At 36.6% G+C, this 22,629-nt stretch overlaps 1 protein-coding gene across 1 annotated transcript in view; it reads left to right on the top strand.

The window, feature by feature from the left end:
• SHISA9 (shisa family member 9) overlaps positions 1-22,629 on the top strand; it is a 101,191-nt gene that overhangs the window by 5,951 nt on the left and 72,611 nt on the right. The window contains exon 2 of the mRNA XM_089502115.1: positions 21,987-22,111. Coding sequence (XP_089358241.1) covers positions 21,987-22,111 — 125 coding nt within the window. The remainder of the gene's footprint in view (positions 1-21,986; positions 22,112-22,629) is intronic.

The raw sequence follows: 22,629 nt of genomic DNA, 5'->3' as shown, positions 1-22,629 counted from the left end.
TAGTGAGGAGATATGGACACAACCCACAACACCACCAGTAGAACAGTAGAATATGAGTCAAAATCAAAGTAGAAAATATGATTATTTGGCATATTATTGGAAATATTATTTGATTTGTCCCATATTTGACAATCTTTATGGATAAACTTCATTTTATGCTCAGAGATTTTAAATGATCAAATACCCTACCATGGTATTTATATACATCATGCTTTTTTTTTTTTTTACTAGGTATTCATTCTTTTTCAGTAGATATCGTGGAATATTCTGCAAAAAAACTCTTTGCTTAAAACATTATATTATAATGTCATAATCATGCAGGATGGACCTGTTTTCTTATACTGAAAAAGGTTGTTCTATGTTTTATTGGAACTAAATGTTTGCCAAAAACACATTTTATTTGGCATATAATAACAGAATAATTTTATGCACGTAACAGGGTTTCAGCGCATATACAAGACAATTATAACATTCCTGCTTATGGTACATCTGCTGCTGTTTCTAGTCCTGCATGTGAACTCCCTAAATAACTCACAATCTGTGACATGCTGTGCGTAATGAGATATTTTAAACATGCCTGTACATATTATAACCTTTCCATGCGTATCTCTGGCTGTGTGATTGCTTGGTTCAGCTAAGTAGCGCCACTAAAAAGGTCTATTTAACATAGAACCATAAGAAAGTCTTGTAAATGGCGAATGTTTAGACAATCATTGAACATCTTTTCATGAGTACGGCAGAATAATCAGGCAGCCCGAGGTCAAAAAGTGCCACTGCAGTGACAAAGTGACTCTACATTTAGAAACATCACCATTACACTTATTTATATCTAACAGGTTTTTTAGTTATATATTTTTTATTACCACAAAACATAAAAAGCAGAGAACATTGCTGATTCCCAATGCATTTGACTTTAAAATAAGCATAAGTGAATTTTCCGGGCGAGAAATGATACAAACAGGTCTGTTCCCAGGGTAGCATTAGCATCAGGTGCAAAGTAATTCTCTGGGGGGTTTTTTAAATGTAAGTACTTATTCCCCCCCCCAAAAAAAAAATAAAAAAAAATAAATAAAAAAAATAAAAAAATAAAATATATATATATACAAACACACATACAGTATATGTATATATAGTTTTGAATTCTTACTTTACAACATTGTTTCACACCTTTGTGTTTTTTTTCATTACTTTTTCCATAGGTTCTAATGATTTATGCACACAAACATTCTTCTCTGTACATATAAGCACTCTCACATACATATACACTTGCACACATGTACATACACAATGATGTCTTTTCTGTGCATGAAGCTGAGAAGGGCCCTAGGCCCCTATTCACAATACCTATGGACCCCATACCCTTGTGGTGGCAGATGCCAGATATGGTACGCCTCTGGTATCCCTTAAGACCAGACATGCGAAAAGTGGGACTTCTTGCCGTCTGTATATTTCTAGAGATTATTGGCATTCTGCAGGCAGCTTTCAAAATCACATTCTGATCAGGGATTTCCCTTTTGCCATAAGAATGATTACATTTATAACTGTTGGTAAACATGTTTTGTACTTATATAGTGTCATAAGGATATTCTTTAATCGGTTATGTAAAATTTCTAAAACATTTAATGGGTAATGACAATTTTTGAAGATAGTTTCAACCCCAACCAGCTTTAAATCATTATTAATAAAACCTATTTTTTTTTAACATTTTGGAAAACCTCGATGGGGAAAATTGACTCCTCACATGTTTTATTATTTAGCTTATCTGTATTCTTTTAAATTATGAAATAAAAGCTGCTGCCAACAAAACAGCATCTGGAAATGTCTTATATTTACACATTTAAAAAAAAAAGTTGGACTATTTTCTAGATTGGTTTGAAATTATTTGTACACATAGTTTAATTGATTGACATCAGCAGCACTGTTATGAAGCACATGACAATAATAAGATAAGTTATAGGAGAAACCTGTACCATCTGCAATGATAATATTAGAAGTATTAATACTTAAAGGCTTAGAGATATTCTGAATTCTTAAGATTGATATTAGATAGATCATACCATTTAGGTTGCGTAAGAAAAATATCACATAATCAAACTTTAAGCTGTTTTAATCGGCGCAATATCTATAAAGGTCATCTGTCCTAAAGATATAGGGACCTTTTGAGTTGGGTTGCTTAAAGTGGAGATCCTCAGATAAGATGTATGTGACTAGAGGATGTTCATTGTGAATGCGTCCCTCATAGACTTACTTTAGAATAGAATTATATATATATGGCAATGAGCTATACATAATGCTTTCATTTGACAAAGACATGTAATGTTGACATACACTGTTAGGAAGTATGTGAAAACACATTATGCTCACCAAGTTCTACCGTTCCAAGATATTGCTAACCGCATTTATTTGGATGTAAATCTACTGCAAATTTCGCCTCAAAGGGCAGTCATATTTATCATTATTTATCATTCAATTAATGTATTTATCTATATATATGACATATAGGTAAAGTTTTTTCCAAAGGTTGTATATCAATATAGTATAAATAATAACACATTGAGATAATGTTACATGGACTGTAACAACACAAACATTTTATTTGCATCAACACTTATTTGTTACCTTCCATATTTGATAGAAAAATAACAACTTTGTTAACAAAGTTTTGATGCAAGCAAAGGCAATAGCTACTTTGTTAGCATGTCTATAGAGAGGGGAATTGATGTTGAATCAAGAAGATTTGTCAATCCATTGATTATATTGGTAGGACAAAGACAGTCCAATACATCATGTTAAGAGAACCGTGCTACATTCTTACTAAATGGGTTTTAAGAACCGCGAGGGCTTGAGCTGGACACTCAACCATCTGTGTGGGGTACAAGGAGCTGATGCTACCTGGAACCGAACCTAAACAAGTTTAAGATTATCCCCTCAAGTTTTGAGTCCCTATGGATTTCTATCAGGTACACGCAGTAACCTGGGTCTCTGAAGGATGAGATGTAGTAAGCCAACCTCTGGTATATGTACCTCTGTGTATATGTAATATGTGATGTGTGCACACAGCTGTTGTGTATATGAGGTGTGTAAGTGGTGTATAAGAACTATTATTCCGCTGAAAATGTTCCCAGATGATGTCCCAGGCCCCGTAAAAGCTTACCATTATATTCCTAACCTATAAGTAAATCCTTAAAAATCTATAATCAACTGACTTGCCGATATAACAGCAGCCTGTAGGATGCTAGAAATGCAGATAATGTCTTAAACCTCCTCAAATACCCTGCATATTCACACGTCCATGTATTTTGATTTGTTTATCTGCAGCTACCCAAGCATTATGCTGTAAATAATGTATTTTGAAGAAAATAAACGTAAGTGTGCATACCTTGAGAATATGTACTTGCTCATTTTGTGTATTACTTATTATAAATTATTTCAGTGGGGTCGGCTAATTTTAAGATCTGTGTATAGTAAACACTTGCAAAATAGAAAGAAGGGCAAAAATATTGAATCATTTGCATTGTTCTTCGCCTATTGTAAAGGTTAGTCGATAGCTAAATACATTCAGAGTGCATTTGTCATGCTGGGTTGCTATGATACCTTATAAAACCAAACACAGCTGTGAAAAGAATATTTTAGAAATCTGTGTGTTTAAAAGAAATAACACTAACCTCGTTATTCTTTGTATCATTCGTATGCTTAATTGTCTCATGTTTCCAAGGAACCTTAACTATTTTTTGTTCATTAAAGGGACACTCCAGCCATCCAATGGAATGTAAAGCATATGATAGCTGAGTTGCCCCTTTAAATGTTCATGTTGTCCATTTTACAAATTCATTGGGTGATTCTGGAGACTCCCCCCCTCCACATACATTTGCCCCTTCCCGGCTGCTACAGCTCATTAATTTCAATGGGAGCACTTGCCACTGATTGGCTGCTTCATTTGCAATTATAATTTATACCCTTGACAAGGGCATCCAGTATAAGTTTATCAGACCTCCTAGGGTAGAGTAACCAGAGTAATTGGCCAATCCCCAGATTGTGACATCTGTCCCCAGAACGTTTTGGTCTTTTGAAATGTCTCCTAAACCCTACTTAATTTAAAAGGAGAAAATTAAAAAATAGCCCTGAATGTCATAAAAAAAAAACTGGTCATCCTAGGGGCTGAATCATAGTAATTATAGGGTCCCCCTGAAAATCCAAGTTACTTAATTCCTGTGTTCCCTAATGAGCAGCATGTTCTACATAGATTAACACTACATATATTTATTTACTATGTGAATTCTCATATAATATTTTATGTTTTACTCCTTAATGTAATGCTACCTAGTGTTACATTATTTTTTTTAATGTGATTTCAAACAATGCTGTTATTTCCGTAATTCTTAAAGAATTGGAAGCAGAAATTTACATTTTATCTGTGTTAAATCAGTTGATTTCTCATGTGATGACGATTATGTATTATTCTGCTAAATATGTTCGTATTATATATTATTTATATATATTTACTTTGCATAAATGTACTCCTTTTATGTAATTATGTATCTATGCTCCAAAACCTGCCAGCTACTGTGTAATATTAATGTATGTGAGCAGTCATTTGACAAAAATGCCTAAACGTGCAACATTATTTGAGTGAGATGGGAGAAAAAAGAAGTGCATACTTAAACGTCAGAATATCATACACAAATGAAATTTAAATAAAAAGCCGTGGGATATATGAAAAATGTGTATTATACAATCAGTCCCACAGATATGAGATTGATTATTCCATCATCAAGCAGATTACGTCAGGATATCATGCAAAAATTAAATTTAAACGAAAAGCTATAGAATATATGAAATATGCATCTCATAAAGAAATGTGATACTCAACATTTTGCAGTCTGTATACATATTCTATACTTTGGATTACATTAAAACCTGATTATGAATGACTCAACTAAACATTGCTGTCTTTTGTTTCATTAACATTTACCTATAGTAATTATGAGGATGGCTGACTTTTGACAGCAGTACCAGCAGTACCAGCAAGTACAAAATTGTTGTCGAATAAGTAAAAAATAAATAAAAACTCATTAGTGCTCAAACTTGTAAGGCAAAAAGATGTCTGTCTTTGTTAAATCATGCACTGCTTTTGTCGCAGTCTGGAAGCCCATCTGAGTTAAGACAGACCCAATAGGCTACTAATATAACACCAAGCAGTTTAACATCCTCTCCCTTTGCAATTTTCTCATGTTACGCTCATTTAACAAGAGCAACAACCAGTGCTAGAAAGGAAAAAGAAATAAGACAAATTAGTCTCAAGCCATCAACGTCGTGTTTGAACAGCATCTAACTTGAAAGGCTAAGCCTGTTTTATTTTCATTGTCTAAACATTCTTGGCCAGATTTAAAACAATGTAGAGAACCTTGCTTGTTCTGTAAGAAACATAGCTTGCTAATATTGAAAAAAATATATGTATACTAAATGAATTCTAAATATATTAATATTTTGTCTTGCCATTCTAAGCATATATTATATAAATCGTAGAAAATAAATTCTCAAACCGATTCAATGGGCTCTGCAGCAACCCTAAATTACAATGATAGATCACATGTCGAGCACCCCAAAGGCCCTCCCCAGGCACCCAGATTGCACACATAGGACTTGCCCAGCACCCAGATTGCACCCACAGAACTTGCCTCAACAACCAGATTGCAACCACAGAATTGTCCAGCACCCATATTAACCCCTTAAGGACCGGGCTCATTTTTCGTTTTGTACCCTGTGGGACCGAGGCTGTTTTGACACTTTTGTGGTGCTTGTGTTCAGCTGTAATTTTCTCCTCACCCATTTAGTGTACCCACATAAGTTATATATTGTTTTTTTCAGGACAAGATGGGCTTTCTTCAGATACCATTATTTTGATCGCATCATCTTATTTACTATAAAAAAATTAAAAAAACATGGTGAAAAATTGAAAAAAAAACACATTTTATGACTTTTATTTGAAAAATCTTTTACTCACCTAAAAAAGCAAGTAAAAAAACTAGCTAAATAGATTCTACTACTTGTCCTGAGTTTAGAAATACCCAATGTTTTTATGTTTTTTTGCTGTTTTTTGTAAGTTATAGGGCAAATCTGGTCAGTCTGCCTCCATCTCCTCTTTGGAACATCTTTGAAGCCGGTTAACTCAATTTAACCCATTCAAACCATATATTTTTGAAAACTAGACACCCCAGGGTATTCCAAATGCTGTTATTTTAACCCTTTCCATGCACCAATTATACAACTACACTTTGTCAAACTTTGTAATAGTAATTTTTTTTTTTTTTTTTTCCACACAAATTGTACTTTAGTTATGGATATACAGGTGCTGGTATATGTCACTGTCAAACAACACCCCAATATGTGTTCAGCAACATCTCCTGAGTACAGCGATACCCCACATGCATGGGTTTGTCAGATTGTTTGGCTGGTAAAAGGCTACTTTTGGGGCATGCGTAATTCAGGTGGTCATTTGGTCATTGTGCCTCCCTCTCCTCTTTGGAATATCTTTGAAGCCGGTTAACTCAATTTAACCCATTCAAACCATATATTTTTGAAAACTAGACACCCCAGGGTATTCCAAATGCTGTTATTTTAACCCTTTCCATGCACCAATTATAGAACTACACTTTGTCAAACTTTGTAATAGTAATTTTTTTTATTTTTTTTTCACACAAATTGTACTTTAGTTATAGATATACAGGTCCTGGTATGTGCCACTGTCAAACAACACCCCAATGTGTGTTGAGGAACATCTCCTGAGTGCAGTGATACCCGACATGCATGGGTTTGTCGGGTTGTTTCAGATTTAAAATGCCACATTTGGGAAGTGCGCTTTTTTTCTCCATTTTGGTCAGTCTGTACCTATGCCCTATCTTTGAGCTAGGCCACTCCAATTTACCCCATCAGCCATTTTTTTATATATTAGACACCCCTTGGGTATTTGAAGTGCTTTTATTTTAACTCTTTGTTGAGATTTTTGAGAAATTTTAGCACTTGCTCAAAATAATAAACTTTATTTTTTAATTTAATTTTATTTTTTTAATACTTTTTTTATATTTTTTTTTACACATTTTGCTGGTACTGGATGGTTCATCTAGTGACATCACTGCATAATTATTTTTAAATGTTAGCACATTTTTTTTAAATTTTTTTTTCCATTTTTTATTTTTTTTTATTTTTTTTGAATATTTTACTAATCACATAGTGATTAGAAAGCTGGGCTCCATTGACTTGCATGGTTGAATTCAGTACCTGTATTCAACCAGCAAGTGGAGCCAGTTCTCTAGAGGGTCTGGAGACCCTCTAGCGAACTTTTTCGTCTTTATTGTTTTATTTCCCGGGCCGCCGCCATCTTGCTTGATGGCGAAGATCACCGGCAGCGGCGGCTGTGACCGCTCTCCGGAGCGGCCACAGCCCACCCAGAGGTAAGTGTTTGGTGTCGCTGGATGCCTCCTGATCGAGGCATTCCAGCGACACCATTTAAGTTTAGGAGGCGATCGTTGATCGCCTCCTAAACGCTTTGAAAACGGGCGGCTGTTGACGCCCCGGGGAGGGGCCAGACGTGGCCCCCGATGCCGATCTCGGCCTTGCTGAATGCCTCGACATCGAGGCATTGCAGCAAGGCCGTTTAAGCGAAGACGGTTCAGGACCGTCAAAGGTCATTTAGTGACCTTCTTGTTATGACGGTCCTGAACCGGCAAAGGTCGCGAAGGGGTTAAACATATACTTTTTGCCAAGCACCCAGATTGCACACACATGATTTGCCCAGCACTTAGGTTGCATCCACAGAACTTGTCCAGCACCCATAATACACACTTAAGGATTTATACCAGCACCCAGATTACACACAGACACAGGTCTTGCCAAGATTGCATCCAGAGGACTTACCTAGCACCCAGACTGCACCTACAGTGGCCTCTTCTAAGAGTCTCAAGGCTTGTCTCAGGGCTCCTCTCAGGCTGGGTCACACACATCCATTCTATACACTTTAGGCCCAAAAATGTAACAGAAATGTATAGACTGTCAAAATACACACATATACGCTACTTTTATAAATGCCTGCCCATAAAAACACATGGCTGCCCATAAACACATACATACACATGCAAATTCACGCTTGCCACTAAACATTAACATCCTGGCTTATACTTGTTTTTGCATCTACACACTTGCTTACCCATAGACATACTTGCCTGACATATGCACACTTTCAAAATACAAACACATTATTTCTCCCCTTTCTCTTAATGTCTTCTCTTTATCTCTCCCATCTCTCCTCCTTTTCATTATCTCATTCCATTTTCCCTATCTTCCCCCTTAGTCTCTCACTCTCTCTCTCTCCTTTCTTATTATCTCTGCAACTTTTCCGTATCTCATTTCCTCTCCCCTTTATTCCCATCCATCTTCTTTCTCTTTATCCCTCCCTTCTCACTATATCTCCTCTTTTTCCTCATATTTCCTCTTCTCTCTATCTCTCTCCCCTTTCTTTCTTCTCTTTATTATATCTCCCATATATATTTATCGCTCCATTTTCTTACTATCTCTTCCCATTATTTACCTTGCTGAAGTCCTGTGGAGGGAACATGAGGCCTCTATCTCAGTGCTCTGTGGCGGTGCACCCGGCTTCACTGCTGACCCCGGGATATAATGTCACAATATGACCGCGAGGGAGCAGTGAGACAGAGGCCTCATGTCCCTACAACTGCAGTCCTCCTCTGTAGCTGACTGGACTCCCCACCCCTGGCCCTGCTCCTCCAATGGTGGACCAGTAGTCCAGTCCACCGCAGACCAGGCACCCCCACATAGGTCTGCGCTCTAGGCTGGCACCTACCTTGCCGGCCTTGTGAGTAAAGCCTTTAGGGACCAGGATACATATTCAATAATACTGCTGCTCTGCTTAACTGGGCAACTTTTGTTCTACTACTGGTTGAACACTATGCATGAGAAAGCCTCCATATCAATAGTTTTCCCATTCTATTCCAAAAGACCTCTTTGCAATATAAACAATTACTGATTTATATAGCTATAGTGAAAAAAAATACTACCCCTGCCATTTACCCCAATGTCAAAAAACTCAACAAAATGAATATAAAAGTGTTTTATTCAATATTTGCACAATGTTTATTATGCTTCACTAAATAACATTAGGTGTCTCTAACTCTTTGGTTGCCTCCTATGCCACTCAAATCATCCAAGCCTTCTGACAGAGTTCAAAGGAAAAATTAAACAAAGGCACAGAAGAATCATTTTGTCTGTGTTATTCAGAGGTTCATAAACTGCCTTTTTTCCCAAACAAAAAATTAATGGATGTTTGAAGTTGCTATGGTAACTTCCAAAAGCTGTGGGCGGCTTACTTTGATCTTATTGTATCTTATAGTGTTATCCATGATAATTTCTGTGCAACATGTGAAACCAGGCAGTTAGTCCAAAAACGATTGTCATCACGCTGAGCCTGTTCCACTTTTTAGGCTATTTCCAGACAGTATAATGTGGTCTGCATATTTAACATATTAAACAAACTGAATCTTGCCATAATAAAGAAACATGTTTTTAAAAAAAAGACCATTTATGCCAGAGCTTGTGAAAACATCATCGCAAGATGCTGTCAGATACTTTGTTTAACCATTAAAGTAACTCTGCATGGAATGTGTGAAAGTATCAACCCAACCTGTCATGTAGAATTTTCTATTTCATTTATTAAGTTTGTGACTTTATAAATGTTTTAGATCTTAATTATTGTGTCTGAAACATTCGGTTATATTCTGGGGTAAATAAAACATATGATGACAATTTTATATACCAATAAGTCAGACATAAGATAACAATTGCACATGCCTGGTAAATAATTTAAGAAGACATGAGCAGTAGATATATGATTCAATGTCGTCTTTGAGATGACCCTCAATGCTTACCTGGGGACCTCAGGGTTGACTCCCTAGAAGCACACCTTCTGCTGAGTAATGGCTTTGTTAAGGGGTGGGGCTAGCCATGCATAGGGGTGGACAGGGCCGGCCCAAGGCAAAATGCCGCCTGGGGCGAATTTTAAAATGCCGCCCCCCCTTATCTACCCTTCCTCTGCCTCCGTCCCTGCCACCCCCCCCCTTGTACTTACCTTTCAGCAGTCCTGCGGCGAGTCTCCCTGTTCGGTCTCGGTGCCGGCTTGTAATTACAAGCTGGCACCGAGACTGAGCAGGGAGACTCGCCGCAGAGGAGAGAGAGAGGGGCGCCGAGCGGGTACTGACAGCTTGGTAAGCGAAAACCACTCGGCGCCCCTTTCTCTGTCTTTCGCTTTAAAAAAAAAAAAAAAAAAAAAGGGCTTGGGGCGGCAAAGTGCAGCCCCTTCAAAAGTGCCGCGTGGAGCGGTTGCCCCACTCGGCTCCATTGTCGGGCCGGCCCTGGGGGTGGAAGTAGGTGGGGAGTAGGTGGGTGTGGTCTAATGCTCCTCCCCTACCCTCATTGAGAAAGAAAAGGAGGCAGTGCAACTATTTAAAAACTCTACCTGATGTCTACAACATGGGGAGAGGTATCTTAACTCAATGTCTCAAGATCATCATAATTATTCCTCCCTGTTTTGTTATATCTGCCCTGTTTTTTGTTAGCGTTTTCGTTTCCACAACCTTTATAAATGTAGGGGAGGAGAAACGGGAGGACGGGAGATGCTGGCTTTGCCACAGGCTACCACCAATCTCATCTTTCTTAAGAACTTTTAAACCAAACATATGATTTGCAAACAAAAAGCACAGGCTATAGGCAGTTTTAAGTAAATAATCTGGACATGCTAAAGGCTGATAGGACTCCCTGTGTGTCTATCTTATTGGATATTCCAGTATTTACAGATTTGCCACAAGCTTGTTTACTTATCAATAGGAACTTGGCCTAAGAGTTGAATTTATGAGAGACACTTTAAACTATAGTTGTGGGTTGCATTGAATTTACCAGGTGACAGAGGAGGAAGGATTCCAAGGGAGTTTGAGTTAAGATGACTTGAAAATAACATGCAGCTGCAAACTGTACTTTTATATCAGCATAGAGATCAAAGTGACTACAATAATACACCAGCCTGGACAGTGGGTGGGAGAGATTATCGGGCATCGGCCCACAAAAGATTTGCCAGAAGTGTACGATGGCCAGTCGGAATTTCTTATTATCTTACTTTTCATATACCCCACTGTATGGATTTAGAGCACACATTTTTGAACCTTGTCCAAAGAATATGAGAAATATGTTTTGGCTTCCTGAGGGATTCCCTTTATTTGTGCAATTTTCTGCTAACCTTTCTGCTGGCCTAAAACTGTTTCAAGAGCAGTTCTTCATTCAACTAAATGGCAAAAGAAACCAGGTTTTCCCTGAACGTCTGGAGAACTGCATTGTATACATCATGCACACTTATCGAAATAAGATAACTTTATAGTTCATTTTCTCTTTGACCTGATTATTCTTGCCAGTGACACTGGGGTTATCTAATAACTTGCTGGATACAAACAAAAATGTTTTTTTTTTTACATGGGCTTAGAAAAGGCAATTTTGTTGTAGGTTTTTAAAGGTGTATTTCTTTTAAAATTAACAAGTTGCAACAATATAAATTCTACATTTCTAAGTAGATATATTGTGTTTTTATGTTAAAGTATATAGAATTTGATAGCAGATATCTATTCTGCCCATTTTTGCTGCTTTAAAGACTCAAACCCTAATCAGTCCCTAGTGTTAGATTCAGTATAGCTGTACGCCTGTCACATTTTTTCTGGGTCTGGGGATTGATACAGAGAAACTCTGGGTCACGGGAGCAACATAACCAGGACCATCTACTGACATCAGCAGGACCGTCCATGACATCAGCGGGATCTCCCACCGATGTCAGCAGGGACTCTCACGCAAGAGGAGCTCCAGGTAGCTGTTCCCAGATATGCTTCTAACATTTTTTGTCATTTGAAAAAAAACTTCACTATTCTACTTTTTTTGCATAGAGGCTCTACAAAATTAACAGGAGCTATATGGAATGTTTCTGAAAAAATTCAGAACTAGTAACGAAAATGAAAGTTCTGAGAATAATTAAAATTCCTTATTAAACTATATTTTAGGGGAGCAGGTAGAAGAGGACTATTAACATTGGAGAGAACAGAGAATAGAAACTAAAGCTCGCTTTTCAGGCTTTGATATTGATGTATATTGTACTTTACATTAATAATCTAGAAATGGAGCGATATGCTGGAAAATTCTATGGCAAGGATTTTAGGCTAGAAAGACATGTGAAAACACAATTTAATACAGTATATCCCTGTATTATTTTAACATTGGAAATATACCAACATAAGAACTCATTGGAAATCTGAAAATACAATGCGAACGATGCAAATACCTATTGTATTTAACGGTTGACCTATATTACTTTAGTTGTGTATCTACATTTGGTGAACAAATGATGACGATCACAGCCTGACTACATATTACCCTGAATGCACCACTTTAAGACATGGACTATATATTATCATATTGGAAAAGTGGGTGATTATGTAATATGAATGTAATTGACAGATATTCACACCTTATCATAAAAATCAATAAGAACAGAGCTACCCCTAATCCAACCACTATTTCATTAACCTTTATTATATTATTTTATTTTATTCTAGATTGTTACCTGATTAGGAATAAGAGTAGGGGTAGCCTTGTAACAAAGCAACCTAAATTTGGAAGACAATATGCAAAGTGAGTACTACACAGCCTTGTCCAAAACACAGTCACAGGAAAGAAATGCACAAAGACACAAACAAAACACAGAAATGATCCAGGTAATGAGTGAATGCATTCCATGAGTAACGTACACCCTAGGGGCTGTAAGTGGAATTGCAAGTAAGATGCACAATAACTTCTGGTAGTGGCATTAAAACCAGAGCAGCCCAGAGAGCAATTGTATATAGAGAGTGAAAGGGAGACGGTGCATGTGTCTATGGTTTTGAAAGATGATTCAGTACTCTAGTATAGGTGTCATTATTAGAAAAATAAAACTTAATGATCATATAATTATTTTCTTTCATTTACTTAGCACTGACAATTAACACAAAACTTCTATTCAAATGGTAAACAAATTAGAATTGACAGACTAAGACAAACTGATACATTAGGTAAAGAGCTTTTTTCATGAAAATAGAAAGTATACTACAGTTTGGTCGAGGAACTCAGCTGTCTCCATATAATGTTGAAAGAAAACGCTTTTAGTTTTGTAGCAATTACAAGATATTTCAAGATTCTAAAGAAATGGACATGTATCTTATTTCCTATTAACAGAAATCACATACAGACAAAAAAAATACTTTTAGATATGCTTTTAGTGACACACAAATTAGAATTTGAAATCCCTATGTTTCTGTGATTTGATCTTACAGTACATTATTGAGTGGGTGCAGAATATTAAGGACGAGTGGGCTAAGCCATTTTTCATGTTTCGAGATTTGTTTTTAGACTAATATTGATGAATATAGTATTCTTAGAAGAATTCACTAAGGGACAACAATGAGTTTTGAACAGGACATTATGAGAAAAGCATTTTACACCTTAAATATGCTCAACAGGAATAATGAACATATTTAATTAGTTTTAAGTTTTCATTAAAATAACCTCATTATATTTTAATTAGATACATTGCATAGGCCTGATTAGATATAAATGAGATGGTTTAAAAACCAGACAATTAAGATGTCTTAATGGAGTCAACGTTAGATGAAACTTTAGCAACCCATTCAGAACAAGAAAATGTGCACATTATAGTTGATGGAAATTGAATTTAACATGGTACTAAATAGCAGCCATAGTTATACCTGAGATATATGAATGACATTATTATTATTATTATTATATTATTATTATACATTCATTATATTTTACATTCTCTATTGCTATTTTTTTTATCTGTGTTCAGATGTTTAGGAGAAGATAGCAGTTGTGGAATGCTAATGTTCTAATTGTGGTGGGAGATGATACTGAGTGTGCTAATGTTACAAGTAGGCATATGTGCGGCTGCTTTAGTGGTTGAAAGTCTACTGCTGCAAAACTGGAGACAGATCACCCTCTTGGGCGATCTGCCCCTCCACTGTGCCACTACGCAATGATCTCCTCAACTGGCCCATTAACATTATGGAGGCTGTACTATAAGGTGCTTTGTGCTGAATAATGTCATATATATATATATATATATATATAATATTTTTATTGATTTGTTTTGTCCAATTTTGGTGTAACCACACTTTTATTAAAAGTAAGTAACATTCCAAAATTGGACAGCAAAATTCAATAACAATATTAATAAATATATATGATTGTTAACAGCAATCACACTTCTATCAGGCCCAGGCAACCAGTACATGCTAGAACCTGTTAGCAATCATACTCCTATGATGCTAAGTCAGCTAGTACATGCTAGAATCTGGGTATGCCTTGACATGATAGGATTGTGATTGCTGTTATATTACATTTTTTTGTCCAATTTTGGTGTGTTAATAAAAGTGTGGGATTTAATTTTTTAAGGGTTGGGGGTCATTTTAATTTTGGTGCATCCCTACTATATACTAAGCCAGACACTGAAGTGGTAGGCCTACACCACATCAATGTTTGGCTTAGTATATAGTGATAGGGTTATGCTGTACCACCGTCAATGTGTGCCTCAGTATCTAGTGATAGGTGTTATGCTGTACCACCGTCAGTGCGTGCCTCAGTATATAGTGATAGGTGTTATGCTGTACCACCGTCAATGTGTGCCTCAGTATCTAGTGATAGGTGTTCTGCTGCACCACCATCAGTGCGTGCCTCAGTATATAGTGATAGGTGTTATGCTGTACCACCGTCAATGTTTGCCTCAGTATATAATGATGGCAGTTATGCTGTACCACCGTCAATGTTTGCCTCAGTATATAATGATAGCAGTTATGCTGTACCACCGTCAATGTGTGCCTTAGTATATAGTGATAGGTGTTATGCTGTACCACCGTCAATGTTTGCCTCGGTATATAATAATAACAGTTATGCTGTACCACCGACAATGTCCTTTTGGCTATAGGGTGTCCAATGTTGATTGATGTTTTTGAACCCACACCAAGTCCAAAAGTGATAATGAATAAATTTACGTATACATTTATTTATTTTTTTAAAGCTGTGAGTTTTTTAACATCTAGTTAATGCTGGGTTTGTAACATTTAAATAAATTATTTATTTAACAGTGACAGAAAGAAAACTATTCAGACTATTTCAACGTTTCAAATAATGCATGCGTTTAGGTGAGAATGTGTATCAATATGGCATAGCACATACTGTAGGCTGACTTTGTAACTTTAGTAGCCAACAAACACAAACGGACAAACAAGTGTTGCTTGCATACACTTTACTCCTCCACACTTTTTCTTCCAATATCAGCAATTCAACTAACCCTCCCTACATCTGCCATTTAACTTTTTTTCCTACAACCTACAGTTATTTTTTTTAATAAATCACCAGAAGGTAGTTTCCTTCAAAATACTGATTTAGTATTTATTAAAATACACGAAAGGCTGGTTATTTAAAGTAACATATTATCTATATTTCAAATAAATCAATCCTTAATCTAGTTCCAGCATGCCTGGTACGGATTAGACACGATGGTCTGGTCAAAGAGTTATTATAATAGGAAAAACAAAGAAAAATATGGCAGTTCTTTTACTTAATACACCTCACCGAGCACAATGCAGAATGACTTTACACAACCCAGAGTTATTTTCTTGCTTAGGGGCACGATAAAAATACAGGAGTACTGCTCCCCTGGAGATACTGTATCCAGGGACAAACGGCACGTAAATTTGTCTCTTGTGAAGTGAAAATTAACCGGTACTTTGATTTAATCTGTCTTTCCGATGGGTGTAATAAAAGTATATACAACTTACAACAAATCTAATACATAATGAATGAGTGCGTGAAATTACAGAATCGCTAAGCCGGCATTGCTTATGCATACTTTGCTTAGGTAATTATAACTAATTGGCAAAATAAATGACTTACGTTTCTCAGTAAGATGGTGAAAACATAATTATAAATATTACTGTTACTAAATCTTTGATTATATGGATGACCTGACATTACAATTGTAGAACTCTCATGTATATACAGATATATATACTATATATTCAGTGTTCTAATTTAGAACATGGTATGCAGATACTAGATTCTTTAAATTGTATACAAATACTAGCAAACTATGTTTAAATTATATATAGCATTGGACGTTTCAAAACAACTTTTATAGATTTATAAACCTGCCATGCAATTTTTTCAATATTTAAAAAATAATCATTTTTTGGGGTTGGTTTTAATATAATCTATAATGCTTCTACCGTACCCCCAACATTTCCAGTGTCCAAATCAGAACTCCTATGTAGTAGCGTGTTGGGAGAGACTTGGTTGATTAATTGGGTAGAGTCATAGTGTGGCCACTCACCTGCCTTACAGGAATTGTCACCTTGTGGCGCTCAGAGTGTCACGTGGTGACCATATGGGAGCTGAAATGGAGGTCTGTGTTGCAGGGGATCTCCCCAACTGGCCCCTGATTAGGGTGACCACATTTTCTTAATTGCCATTAAGGGACAATTACTTTCTTTCTTTGATGAGTGCATTGCATCAAAGTTATGCATTCATCTTGGACATTGGAGTTGGGGGCCCCTACCAAATGAGTGGATATAGGATAGGGCTGGCCTTAAACATATTTAGAAAGCATCAAATCTCAAAGCAGTCCCAGATTTCACGGGAAAGTAATGATTACCAGGAACTGTGCCACTGTCCCGTGGACCATTTGGGGAGGTCCTCTGATCTCCCTTGACTGGCCCCAGGAGGAAAAAAGTAAGGCGAGTCAGTGCTGTTGCAACACAGATCTCCGTTGCAGCTTTCATGAAGCTTGATCACAATGCCACCATTGCATGGTAGCTATTCAGGAAAGACATGTATTAGTAGGTTCTTGAGGAATAACTTGATAACCAGTAAGCTGCAATGGTTACTTTGTCATTGGATATTGTCGTAATACCAGGTTGAGAATAACACTTCCTGTATATGCAGGGATAATCTTAGAAAAAGGAGAATCGTTAGAACTAGAGGGTCTAACGTAAGAAAGTTTTACTTTACCAAGAGGGTGGTATATAAATTGAAAAACCTCCAAACAGAAGTGGTGATGACTAACACAGTGAGGGGATTTAAATGTGCATGAAATATGCATTAGACTATCCTTAAGCTAAGATGAGACCAAGAACTGAAAAAAGTTTCACTTTACAACAGGCAAAATGGGCATACCAGATGGACCGAATGGTTCTTATCTGTTTCTTATCTATGTTCCTATCACAAAAAGCCCAATGGAAACAACCCTAACAAATTTGTTGTGCTACAGATTCTGGCAGTAGCACAAACAGTTGCATAGAACAGTAGTAATCACATCAAAAGAAATATTGCCTGAACAAAAGGTTTCGGTTAATCACACCTCTGTCTCTATGATCACCAACCACTTGTTGAATTGTGTTTGTGTATTTTTATGTAGACAGCAGATAGTCAATGTGGCAGATCATGGTGAATTCAATAGTAATTGTGCTGACAAATAGTAATCCACCAGTTGGTGGCAGAAAAAAACAGTAAATGTAACTTTAGAGGAGAACAGAACTAAAAACATGAATAAAGCAACCAAACTGACAGGGAATTTGACAGCTGAATCAGTTAATTCTGATGATAATTGAAGTCATTCTGAAACCAGAAAGTTATCATTCGTGGGAGTGCCTGGAAAAAGTGCAAATGTTTATTTTTTTTACTTCTTCTTAATATAGAAATCAGACTACTTTGAAAGTTTAGATGTGATGCATGCGTGTTTTTTATCCTCTTAAAGGATATGTTCCACATTATTGGCCTCTTAAAATGCTCCATGTCTCTTAAAACTGTGTTTAAAGGGTTTTTGCAATACTACAGTTGCCTAGCACCAGACCACTAACAGCCACTTGCCATTTCATGATTATGCATGTGGAACACCAAAGTGTTCGTAGATTTCTAGACTACATCCAGATTTACACAGTGATGGCTGGCGAGGGTGATTGAGTAAGGTGTTCTGTGTTATAGGTGTGATGAGCGTTATTAGAAGAGAAGATGCTAATCGTCCTTTTGCGACAATCCATAGTCCAAGTATGCTGCTGCCAGGGACAAAAAGCTGATTCCAATATTTTAGGGTAATGTGGACTTGTGGTCATCTTACCACTTTAATTTTATTAGTGAATACGGAAAGACAGAGGAACATCATTAAAAAGCAGCATAAATGTCCATCATATTTGGAACTTTTGACCTTTAAACAAAATCATATTTGCAAATGAATGATCTCTGACATGAATTCCCTAAACAGACAAGGTCGCACTGCCAGTCCCAGGAATGATCTCTGACATGAATTCCCTAAACAGACATGATCGCCCTTCCAATCCCACATTAAACATTTGAAAGCCCCAGAAGACATGTAACCTTTTGAATGGCAAAGTGGCAAAATGCATTTTACCTTTCTGTAATGCATACATTTCAATTAACAATAGGCCATGACGGAAAAGGTTGGTTGTGGAGCCAAGGGCCGTAGATAAAGGTTGCCACTTAATCATGATGATATTTTTAAGCATAAATTATTTGATGATAATGCATACATATAATAATTAAGCGGATTCACTATTTAGCTAAATTCTACTCAAGAAATACAATAAATTTACATAAAATAAAAAATATCTTTTGTACTATTCACGTGTGTCATCCTGAGGACCAGTCTGTTCTGAGTTGCGGCAAGTGAGACGCGAGAATCTTAAAATATTAACCTTTTAATAGTCACATTGCAAAGATCCTATTGTAGTGACCCACTAATGAAAGTAACCGAATGGTTCTAATAATAGTCCTTATCATCACCTAAACTCAACTAGTGGTTAGGATGTTCTGAAATAAGCCTTTCATATTTAAACATGGATTTAAATAAGAGTTTATGTATTTAAATGGGTTTAAACTGTGATATACTTGGTTTAGCTCATCACAATGCATAGTGGAGCCAGCGAGTTGAAACACTCAACACATTTGTAAGCTCCCAGTTTAGTGAATGGGAAAGTAAATATATCCTGTAATTGGTGGATTTACTAAACCTCAACAGTCAGGTGGGAATTTTAATAAATGACAGCTTGATGTAGATGAACAAAATGTGAATTTGCAGTTTTTTTCTACTTTATGTGACTAATTTTCATATATTACACACTGCAATCAGATACAAGCATGCATTAAAGGGACAGTGACGGTGTAACAAAAGACAATGTATATGGGAGATCAGAGGATCGCTCCAACAGGCCTGTGCTCCCCACTTCCTGTAAAACCAGGACTGTTGCGTGAAAACCGGGAGTGTTTGGAGGTATGAAATGCATATGGAAGTTTCTACAGAAGCCTCGAATGCATTTGCACGGTTCACTTCTTTAGTCTTGCCAAGTTTTGAACACATATTTCTCAAAAGGTCTAAAGAAACAGCATTATTTTCACATTATCTTTTCATAAATGTAATTTGATTTAGAAGCCATTTGAAGTTCAACTTGTTGTAATAGCACAAGGGAATACGATCCAAATTTCCAAAACAACTATTCTAAATTCATTTGCTTTAATCTGATGTTGAGAGGCAGCAAGAATTATTTCAATTACCACTATAATGATATATGTCAAATTGGTTATACCCAAGTAAATTTTTTTAAATCAATACATTATTTTCCCTGTAAATAACTATGAAAATATTTTGAAGATGCTCAATGGAATTAAACTATTTGGATCTATTTTGTTAGCTTCAATTAATTTGATATGATTCGATCAATAACAATTTAAATAATCCTTTATTTATCTTGAAAAAAAGCCATTTTACACTTGATCTGAATGTGCAGAATCTTTGGTGCCAAAGGTTGAAGTTACTAACCCATAAAAGACCAGTCCTTTCTATGAAATTGTTTGATTCATTGTGACTTGTGTGTCAAGTTGTGTTGAGTTTTATTAAATCACAAAATGTAGCTTGTAGAAATACTGTAATACAACATGACAGATGCATTGTTTTGTGTCAAACGTATACAAAAAAAAACTATTTTTCCTCCATAAAATTGGGTCAGGAGGAATTATCAGAGCCATTGCATGTGTAATAATTATTAGAGGATGCCTACATGTCAAAATAACAAAAGGGTATCCCAGTTGTCAGTACATTTAAGTGAAGTTATACTAATGTATCAAATAAATGTATTTGGTTGTATTTTCACAACCAATGCCAATATACAACATATAGTCCCTTATCCTTACTTCCATCCCCACTTTAGAGACATCGATAGGGATGTACTGTAGATTTAGATAGGCCCGTATATAGACAATTGATAGGTAGAATATCCACATCAACATATACTTTACAGCTTCCTATCATATACTTGGTTTTTTTTTTCTTATTACATGCAGGGACAGACTAAGGATTAAAATTGGCCCAGGCACCTTCAGGCCAGAGGCCAATGAATGACATGTATGGCCAATGGCTGAATACACGCACCCGCACACTATGCTCTTACATTTTGCAGCATGTGACCACAACACTAAAGGTTGGGATCCGCATTATGAGTGACAATAAAGGTACACAGGAGGCTCCATGACGCACTGATCCACTCGGCATTCTCCTTGTGTGCCAGATGGTCAGTCCTGGTCAATGTGTGTTATGTGTTTCACTCCAGCTGCTATGAACTTACAAGTGTCATGATGTTCAGAAAGCATCCTCAATGGGTATACCTGTGCACTACTGAGCATGATGTGAGGCATATATTAAGTGGGAAGATCAGAGAACGCCCCTGTGCTTTGAAACTGATCACAGCTCTTACATGGCCACCTTTAAAGACACTGAAGCTGAGCACCATTGATGATCCCACCCTGCTTCTAACAATCACACTGTTCTATCCCACCCCCCAAAACAGATCCCCCGAAATATTGGGGAGGGTATTTACTTTAACTACATAGTGAATGCACATACAAATTGTGTAGCAAATCTTTTTTCAGGGTTCCAAAGCAATGTTCTCACATAAACTATATATCATGACCTAGTTTTTTTTTAAAAAACATCCCCTTCTCGTTATCTAAACACCTGCTGTTAATAAAAGAAAAGGAATCTAAAAATCTACTTACTTAGAGATCTGTGCATGCTTACAGTAACATGCAGAGGAAATAAAGGTAAGGGGTACAATCTCCTCTCTCCCCGTACTAATACTTACGGATCCGGGATCTGCTGTTAGCATGCTCTGCCCTTGTCCCAGTGTAAGCGGGAGGTCTATTGATGGGAAGTAAATGTGACACTAACTTATCTTAGAAATGACAATCAACATGAACTGATATATTGTATACTCACAAGGGCAGGGACCTCTTCTCCTTCCAGTGTGTATTAATATGTTAATGTTATTAGGAGTTTTAAATTTGTTAAATATATTCCCTGTCCCCTTTGTAACCGTGCTACAGAATCAGCTGGTGCTGTATATATAAATGTAATGAACAAGTTAAAGGAATTTGTTTTAACAATTTCTTGTTTTGTCCATTTCCTTACTGCAACCACGAGAATTAACTTTTAATATTGGGCATTTAAATATAATGTTGGTTCACATGTAATACAGCGAGAGAATAAAACATGCATAGGATAAGCATAAGACAAGTCCAAAAACGAATTAAGACCTGAGTCGTATATCAGGGAAAATTGGATAGCCAAACTAGATGGCCAAATGGTTCTTCTCGGCCATCGGATTCTATGTTTCTATGAATATATAGTAATAATTTGTGGTGTAACAGCAGCATTTTGCTAGTTGGTATACTTATACTGGTATGTAGTGTTATCAATTGCTTTTGGCTCTATTCAGCTCTAGTTTGCAAACAATTTTAATCTGAGTGTACAACTTTACTCCTGTCTCTAGGGCTCTCGCTGATGTGATGCGACAACAGGGTCATTGCACAGCAGACCACATGGAAAGAGATGCAAACCTCGTCGTTCATGTGCAGCATTATGAAACCATGCCCAGATCATCCGCAAATAATTTACGTGAGTCCTACAAAGGGGGAACTGTTTCATTAGAAACAGGGGGAGGCTGCAATTACACTGTGGAATGTAGATTTTCATTAAAAGCTTAGTAGATTTGTGGTTTAACGGATTTAATCCTATAAATAAGATAATTACATAACCCCATTGTATTTCCGCTATGCTCCGTTCCCTGGTCCTGTTTGCTCCAGGTGAAATGAAAAGGCAGAGGTCATTTAAGGTTCTTTTGTCATTCAGACGTGCAGATGTGAAGACAGTTTTTCCATGGTTGAATTTATAGTATTACGAGACCCATCTGTGTATGTCTTGGCTTGTGTATTTTTCCAGGTTGCTAATGGAGTATCCTAAGTTCCGCTGATTTTGAGTTTCAAGGTCCCAGTAGGTTTACAAATAGGAATTGTGCAGTACGATTATAATGCATTTTAGCCTTGTTTCTCTCTTAACATGGTAAATCGTAAAATGCATTTAACGGCAAATGCTAATATATTTTTTTGGCTGTTTTTGTTGAAACCTAAGAGTAT

Source organism: Sceloporus occidentalis, unplaced genomic scaffold (assembly GCF_023333645.1).
Source record: "Sceloporus occidentalis isolate IW3139 unplaced genomic scaffold, rSceOcc1.0.p SCAF_195, whole genome shotgun sequence".
Classification (NCBI taxonomy): domain Eukaryota; kingdom Metazoa; phylum Chordata; class Lepidosauria; order Squamata; family Phrynosomatidae; genus Sceloporus; species Sceloporus occidentalis.
This window is presented reverse-complemented; position numbering and strand designations above follow the sequence as displayed.